This window comes from Sinocyclocheilus anshuiensis, unplaced genomic scaffold, assembly GCF_001515605.1.
Source record: "Sinocyclocheilus anshuiensis isolate Anshui unplaced genomic scaffold, SAMN03320099.WGS_v1.1 scaffold1589, whole genome shotgun sequence".
NCBI lineage: Eukaryota > Metazoa > Chordata > Actinopteri > Cypriniformes > Cyprinidae > Sinocyclocheilus > Sinocyclocheilus anshuiensis.
Window position 1 is genome coordinate 214,897 of NW_015538004.1, and position 8,500 is coordinate 223,396.

The window sequence follows — 8,500 nt, forward strand, 5'->3', positions numbered from 1 at the left end:
TTGTCTCCTGCCTGTTTACTTCACATTTTGATGCAACAACAGTATGATTACTTGTTCATATTTTATGTAAACCATTTATGTTTGTGTTTTTCATTGCAGAACTCAAACCAACTTTGGAGTTGTCTGATTTGGAGAGTCATCATTCTTGGTCTTCCTTTCTTAAAGGAATAGTTCGCACAAAAAAAATAATTTACTTGCCCTCATGTCATTCCAAAGCTATAAGACTTTTGTCTATCTTTAGAACACAAATGAAGATATTTTTAATTTTCTCTCATAATTTTTTGTTAATCCATTGAAAGTCTAGATAATCATTATTTTCAAGCTTCAAAAATACAGAGTTATTGTAGAAGTAATCCATTCCAACATTTATATATGAATAAATCTTCAATTATATCATAGCGAACATGTCTGTTCAGAAGAAAATGTTGGTCTCCCAGACTTGCAATGGAGGACAAAAATTAAGAGAATATTAAATATATTTATTTGTGTTCCAAAAATTAGCAGAGTTTGTATGGGTTTGGAACAACACGGGGCAGAATAAATGGAACAACATGGGGGAGAATAAATTATGACCATTTTAATTTTTTGGTGAACTAAACCTTTAAAGAGCAGCCCTCCAAGTACATGAAAATGTGTGAGGTATGTGAATGTCATGTCTGTTTTAATGTTTCAGTAAAGAAGTAGCTTTCTGAAAGCAATATATTTATTTAAACAATATTACATGCACTCACACTAGTGCTGCCATTGTAGCATTTTAGAGTGCTGTGGTAGACAGAGACATTAAACAACCACACAAAGTGGTTGAAATTCTAAATCAGACCATTTACCTATCCTTACAGATGTGGATGCACCTCTATCTGAAAATGGATAGATTTTAATTAAATGTTTTCTTTTTTCAAATGTTTTTCTTTGTAGGCCACTGATGAAGAACAGGCGGTGACTGGGATGAATGCTGGTCAAAGAGGAGAATATTTTCACACATATGTTTCTGATAAATTTTATAATATAAGTGTTAATGTTGTGGTTTATTTACTGTCATGCCAGAATAGTTTGTAAAGAACTTAACTATTAACTAATTGTGCAATTATTGTATAATAGTGTTTTTGTATAATATTTTTATACAATGTATAAAATTTGCCAAAAAAAAGTCAAATTTGATCTTAAAAGTTATATTCAACAAATGTTTAATTTTTCATTTATAAACTCTGTAGATGTTAATGCCATACTTTTCCGCATTTGTTCTTATATGCATGTTACTTTTGACTGTTTTATCTTCTTGTTTTTAATAAATATTTACCTTTTGATAGTTATTCTGTGTGTGTAAAGATTTGTAGGTTTAATGTCTAGCTCGATTTGGGTTAATTTTAGCCTAGCAATGTAGTAATTTTAAACCATAAAAAAGCAACCCAGCGTGCTGGGTCAAACATATAACCCAACTTGTTGGGTCAAAATAACCCAGCGCTGGGTTTGTCCCTTTTTGACCCAGCGCTGGGTAGCAAAAATAACCCAAATTGGGTTGTTTTTAACCCAGCAGTTTTTAGAGTGTAATGTCGTCACGACATAACTCGTAGTGACTGACAGATAGGGAACTCATTTAATGCACCCTGCCTTGGCCCAGACCTGTACATCATCTTACATTTCATGCAGTTGCTGACAAACAAACATGATGACGACTAACTCCATGATGTAGCCTATTAGAATGCAAGACATAATGGCAAAAAATTCCCCTTATGAGTTTTTGTCTTGTATTTCATATCATAGGATAAAGTTTAGAAATATCACACAAGCAAGAGTGCTGTTTTTACTATAGCCCGACGATATGGATTTTTGGGGGCCGATACTGATTAGGGAGTAAAAAAAGGCGATAGATAATCGATATATCAGCCGATATTCTTTGTGTATATTATAGTACAGTACCAGTCAAAAGTTTGGACACTTTCCCATTCGTGTGTCCAAACTTTTGACTGGTACTATATATAGAATACAGTACATACATAAACAGAATATATATATATGCATAAACACATTTTTTTGCAATGATCACTCAAATGTGTTGATGAAACACTTATAATGACGTGACAAAGATATGTAATGGAGGCAGGGCATTTAACAATAAACTTTATTATCCAAAATAAGTCTGACATCAGTGCACTGAACAGTAAAGTTGAAGTTTGTTCAACTTTATTTCAATTCAATTCCATTCAACGTTATTCCGTTGAAGTTTATTTTTACTTCGGAACATTCATTCACGGATTTGCGCTACTGTCTTCACACACAGATGAAACTTACTAGAGAAGTGTGAACTGTGACATATACCTCTGTAAATAAATAGAATTTCAATTCACATCTCACGCACTTTAATACCCTTTGAATGTAACGTGTATGTTCCTTTGGAACTGGAATCATGGTGGAATATCATGTGAAGTCCACTTCTCAGGGCACTTACGGTCGAATAAGACAACGCTTGAACGCTGCTGCCTGAACAAAAGACCTACTTATTGAAGTGAAAGTGTTGGCTGGTGTCACTATCTCGCGAACGTGTCAGCGGATCTCCACCAAATTCGGGGGATCCCTTCAGTTCCAGGACCCCTCTCAAACGCCACCCTCCGTGTCCAAATTTAACTGCCCGTAACTCCCGGACCCCGGGGGCAATCGACGCGGGGGTAGTCTCATTTGAAAGGGGGCCTCGAGATGTACACTCGATTCCACTTTCGAGAGGGTTTCTCAAACTGAAGGGATCACCCGAATTTGGTGTGGATCCGCCGCGCCGTTATGGAGATATGGCCGTTCAAAGTTTCAATGGTATTCCATACACTTAAGCTTTAAAGCGTTTCATCCAGGTCGCCAGTAGCAAACAATGGAGCGCGCTTTGCTGGACAAACTACATAATTACACCATTTACAAACATTTTATCTGTGTTTTATGTTCTGTAAAAAAAAATGTCATATCAGTGGCATATCGGCGGCATATTTGCCGATACCGATATATCTGCGACAGGCTCATATCGGCCGACAAAATCGGCAAAACGATATATCGGTCGGGCTGTAGTTTTTACCCAAATATCTGCACGACTGCAAATGTAATATTGTTTTTAGAAAACAGTTCACTAAACAAATTTATATTGTGTTTTAGACACAGTCTTGTCAGTATTATGTTTTTGCTCCTTTCCAAGCAACACACAGCTGTGTTTTGTTACGGAATGAATCCACGTTTTTGAACAAATCGAGTGAGCCAATGATTCAGTGACCCATTCTTTAAGACAGTCAATTGCTTTGTTCTTGAATGAATCAGCTGTTTGAACTAATTGGTTGAATGAATGACTGATGCTGCATTCCATTCTGACGGGCTCATACCTTCGAATGGTTTGCCCTTCAGAGTAAGAGCTTTGAAAGGAATGAAGGGTGTAGGGGACAAAAAAACTGTTCCATAGAACACATTTCTGCGTCATCTTGCAGAGCCAGTTAAAGAGGTGCCGTTGTCATACAATTAAACTTGCGCAAACAATCATGGAAGCCAAGTGTCCATAAGTTGTTCCCTTCAAAATCCTTCATTCCAAAGTGCCCTTTGAAGGTGCCAGTTTTACCAGAATTCTAAAGCACCCCTTTAGAACCCCCAACAAACCCATTCAGTATCTGAACCTGTTCCACATTTTGTTAGAAATTCCAGTAGGAAAGCTATACACATATTTGACATAATATACAAATATTGTATTGAGTATCTACTGGTGCTTTTCCACTGCATGGTACGGCTCGGCACGGCTCGGCTCAGTTTGCGTTTCCATTGCAGTTTAGTACCGCTTTAGAGTGGGCAGGATTATAGACATGTCGTTATAGTTGCACCACCTCTATTGCCGCGAACTCCTGAAAAACTTTTTCATTCCGTGTCATCCCATCAAGTTCTCGCTGGATCCGCTCCTCAGCTATCAACGAGAGGAATGTCTGCACTTCCTCAACAGACCATGAAACAGTCATTATTTTGTTGTTTAAAAAAAGGTGTGCTCATTTGAAATTGTTCAAAAAAAGTTGCATTCGATCCTCACTGACTGTCATGATTTAATCTAGCGGGTCTAGTGTCATGTGTCGCAAGTTCAGTGACGCAGGTAGTGATGATTCTCTCCATTAAATAAGTGATCAGCAGGGTTTACACGTCACATTTTGGTAACGGTACGGCTCGCTTGGAACCTCAGCCGAAGTGGTACTGAAAAAAGTACCAGGTAACAGGTACTGTACACAGTGGAAAACCCCCCAAAAGCGAGCCGTGCCGTGCTGTACCATGCATTGGAAAAGCCCCATATAAGAAAGGGACACCAACCTGATTACAAGAGCTGATGTCTACTCCGCCCTTCAAATACTCCAGAACATTGTCAATATTTCCTGCTCTTGCTGCTCGAAGGAAACTGGTGTTGCTGTCCGACTAGAAAAAATAGGAAAATTACATCATTAGTACAGGTTAACATATTTTTGTTTACATTTATTAATTTAGCAGATGCTTTTATTCAAAACAACTTACAAATTCGGAATACAACAAGTGATTCATCTTAAGGAGACAATAACACAAGTGCTTAGCAATACGTGCTTAGAAGTTTCAAATATCTTACAGGATGGTACAAGCCAAAACAGGGAGGGATATAAGATATAGTGAAAGCATTTTTTAATTCAGCAGGATACAGTTCCCTTTCAGTTGGTCACTTTCGATATCACGGCGGTGACCGACGAATTGGACTTCTAATTGGTTTACACTTGAATCTACTTCAAGTGTAAACTAAACAAGCCAATGCATATTGGCATGCGATGATTGCATCCATCTGCCGCTGATCACAGCGAGAGTATAAATAGGCAGCAGATGCACTGCATATTAGCTTTTTGCTTCGGAGCCGAGCAATATCATCAATATCCTGCCAAGCTTTGAGTGAACGGACAAGTTCAGCATGCTCTCTGGGAGCTTCTTGTGTTGGCAGAATGATGCTACACTCGTTTTTCCTGTGTCAAGTGGGTTGCACACATCAGGCTGCACTACCCCCTGTTTGTGTTGCAGGCAGCCATTTCCCCTGTGCGCTTCAGCATGCTAAAAGAGCCTTTTTTCCCTAAAACTGCATTCACGGGTGGGCACGTCTTTTTAAAGACGATGTTGCGTCTGTGCCAACTCAACGCTGCATCTTTGTAAAGACGACGTTGCGTCTTGGTATAGATGCCGTTTCACCCGTGTGTTTCTGGATGTGGTCGTTACCTGGCGGTGGGTGATGGTCACGATTGCTGCCTCACATGCCTGGGCATTAAGCACGCTGAGGTTGTGTTCGTGGATGAGTCATGTTCTCATTGGGGAAGATGACCATCTCGGAGTTTCGGGCCAGGTTCTATTACCTCAAAAGGGGTGGCGTTCCGGTGCCTCTGTCTCGATCTAGTTCTCTTCTTGGCAGAAGTCAAGGTAAGTGTTGGAACCAGGTAAGTGTTGCACCACACACTCAGACCCCGCTTCGGTCGGCCCACAAGCTGCCCCACTGCGGGTATGTTGGTGGTTCCGCTGGTCCCACTTGTATGGTATCTGGAACCCTGGCTAGTGCTGCCCAGCCCATCTTGCTGGCTCCTTCGGACCATCAGACTCGGCTGTGCTATTCAGTTCGTCAGTTCGCGCCAAGTTCAGGGGCATCCACTTCACATCAGTGAAGGCAGCCGATGCCCCTGTCTTGCGTGCGGAGATCGCAGTCCTGCTGGCGAAGGACGCGATAGAGCCGGTCCCTCCAGCCGATATGAAGACGGGGTTTTACAGCCCCTACTTCATTGTACCCAAGAAAGGCAGTGGATTATGACCGATCTTGGACCTGCGTGTCTTGAACCGGTTACAGGCTACATTTCAAGATTTTAATGCAGAAACGCATCTTTGGGTGCATCCATCCCCGAGATTGGTTTGCAGCGATTAACCTAAAGGAAGCATACTTTCATGTCTCAATCCTTCCGTGCCACAGACCCTTTCTGCGGTTCACGTTCGAAGGACGAGCATATCGGTACAAGGTCACACCGGCCTGCCGCCAAACCTTCACCCCATTGTCAGACCTCGCGTTTCTTCGAGCAGGAGTGCCCCTAAAACAGGTCTCGTGGCATGCTGTGGTACACACAGATGCCTCCACCACCGGCTGGGGTGCCACATACAATGGGCAAGCAGTCTCGGGGGTGTGGATGGGCCCCCAACTGCACTGGCATATCAATTGCCTAGAGTTGTTAGCAGTGCGCCTTGCCTTGAACCGTCTCAAAGGATGCTTACAAGGCAGGCACGTACTGGTCCGTATGGACAACACTGCGACCGTTGCGTACATCAACCGACAAGGTGGTCTGCACTCCCGTCATATGTCATAACTCGCCCGTCACCTCCTCCTTTGGAGTCAGAAACATCTAGATCGCTTCGTGCCATTCACATTCCGGGTCTGCTCAACCGTGCGGCCACGGTCATGATCTGCACTCCCTGGAGAATGGAGACTCCATCCCCAGACGGTCCAGCTGATTTGGAGACGTTTCAGGTAGACCGGTTTGCCTATCCAGAAACCTCTCACTACCAGCTGTTCTACTCCCTGACCGAGGGAACACTTGGCATGGACGCACTGGCACACAGCTGGCCTCGGGGCCTACGCAAATATACATTTCCCCCAGTGAGCCTTCTTGCACAGACACTGTGCAAAGTCAGGGAGGACGAGGAGCAGGTCGTGCTTGTGGCGCCCTGCTGGCCCACTCGGACCTGGTTCCCGGAACTGATGCTCCTCGTGACAGCCCCTCCGTGGCGGATTCCTCTGAGGAAGGATCTACTGACTCAAAGACGGGGCACCCTGTGGCATCCGCGTCCAGACCTCTGGAAACTTCATGTCTGGTCCCTGGACGGGACACGGAGATTCTAGGTGACCTACGCCAAGAGGTAGTGGCCACCATCACTTCAGCGCGAGCACCGTCTACGAGACACGCTTATGCCTTGAAGTGCAACCTGTTCATCGAGTGGTGTTCCTCTCATCGAGAGGACCCCCTAAGATTTCTGATTAGAGTCGTGCTCTCCTTCTTGCAGCAAGGGTTGGAGCGTAGGCTGTCTCCCTCCACCCTTAAAGTTTACATCACTGCTATTTCTGCTAACCACGACCCCGTGGAGGGGAGAACGGTGGGGAAGCAAGACCTGGTCATCAGGTTCCTTAGTGGGGCGAGAAGGTTGAACCCTCGTCGACCTCCCTCTATACCTTCTTGGGACCTGTTTCTGGTGCTCGAAGCACTACAGTGGGTCCAATTTGAGCCTTTGCAGTCAGTCGAGCTAAAGTTTCTTTCAATGAAGACTGGTTACATTGGCCTCCATCAAGAGGGTAGGGGACCTACACGCATTTGCTGTCAACAAATCGTGCCTAGAGTTTGGTCTGGCTGACTCCCAGGTAACCCTGAGGCCCCGGCCCCGGCTATGTGCTCAAGGTTCCTACTACTGCTGCCCCCGGAGGAGGCAGACCCAGCCCTAGCTTTGCTTTGTCCCGTTGCGCTTTAAGATGGTACGTGGACCGGACGCAAAGCTTCAGGACCTCAGAACAGCTCTTTGTTTGTTACGGAGGCCAGCAGAAGGGGAATGCCGTCTCCAAGCAGAGGATGGCCCACTGGATAGTGGATGCCATCACCCTGGCTTATCAAGCACAGGGTGTGCCCTGCCTGCTCAGGTTGTGAGCTCACTCTACTAGAAGTGTTGCTTCCTCCTGGGCGCTGGCTCGTGGTGCCTCGCTGACAAGCATTTGTAGAGCTGCAGGCTGGGCGACCCCCAACACGTCCACTAGGTTCTATATCCTCCTGTGTTCTCACCTCAAACGGGTAGAAGCACCGAGAGGTCTCGGTTTAGTGTCAGCTTGCTAAAACCGCTCCAGAGAATCTGTACTGTAGACCCTGTCGAGCTCCTCCATCCCCTCGGCAGCCAGACGTGGCAGAACATCCGGCGCCAGGCCCTCACTCAATGAATCCTTGAGAACCAGTAGATGGCTGGGTTCCATATGTAGAGCTCTAAGCGGATCCCATATGTGTAAAGTCCATGGTATAGCCTCAGAGCCCGTGTTTCCCCGGCAGACTTTCTGCCATTTCCCAATAGAGTTGTAATTAGTGCTGTGTTCAAAATATCGATACGACGATGTATCGTCACAGAGATTTGACGATACGAGTATCGGTACAGCTGGCCCTCTATCGATATTGTGGCACGTGTGCAGCAGTGGACCACGCTTAATTTGTTTACAATTTTACAACGTTTAAAATGGAGTGTATCGTGATACGTATCGTATTGTGGCCTCTGTATCGTGATACATATTGTATCGTGACTTTGCTGGTGATACACAGCCCTAGTTGTAATCACCTCTAAATCTTCCATATTCACCTAAAGGGTTTCCATATGTGTAGGTGCTTCCGAAATCTCCTTCGAGAAGGATGGGCCTTCCGCAATGTTTCTGTTCCAAGTGGAACGGGTACGTTTTCCCAGTGTTATCCAATCTCACTGAGTGGGTAGTGCT

At 44.4% G+C, this 8,500-nt stretch overlaps 1 protein-coding gene across 1 annotated transcript in view; it reads right to left on the reverse strand.

The window, feature by feature from the left end:
- The window catches only part of LOC107677060 (ankyrin-2-like), a 192,268-nt gene that overhangs the window by 104,387 nt on the left and 79,381 nt on the right, over positions 1–8,500 (reverse strand). Inside the window, 1 exon segment of the mRNA XM_016471851.1 lies at positions 4,312–4,413. Within this exon segment, the coding sequence (XP_016327337.1) occupies positions 4,312–4,413 (102 nt within the window).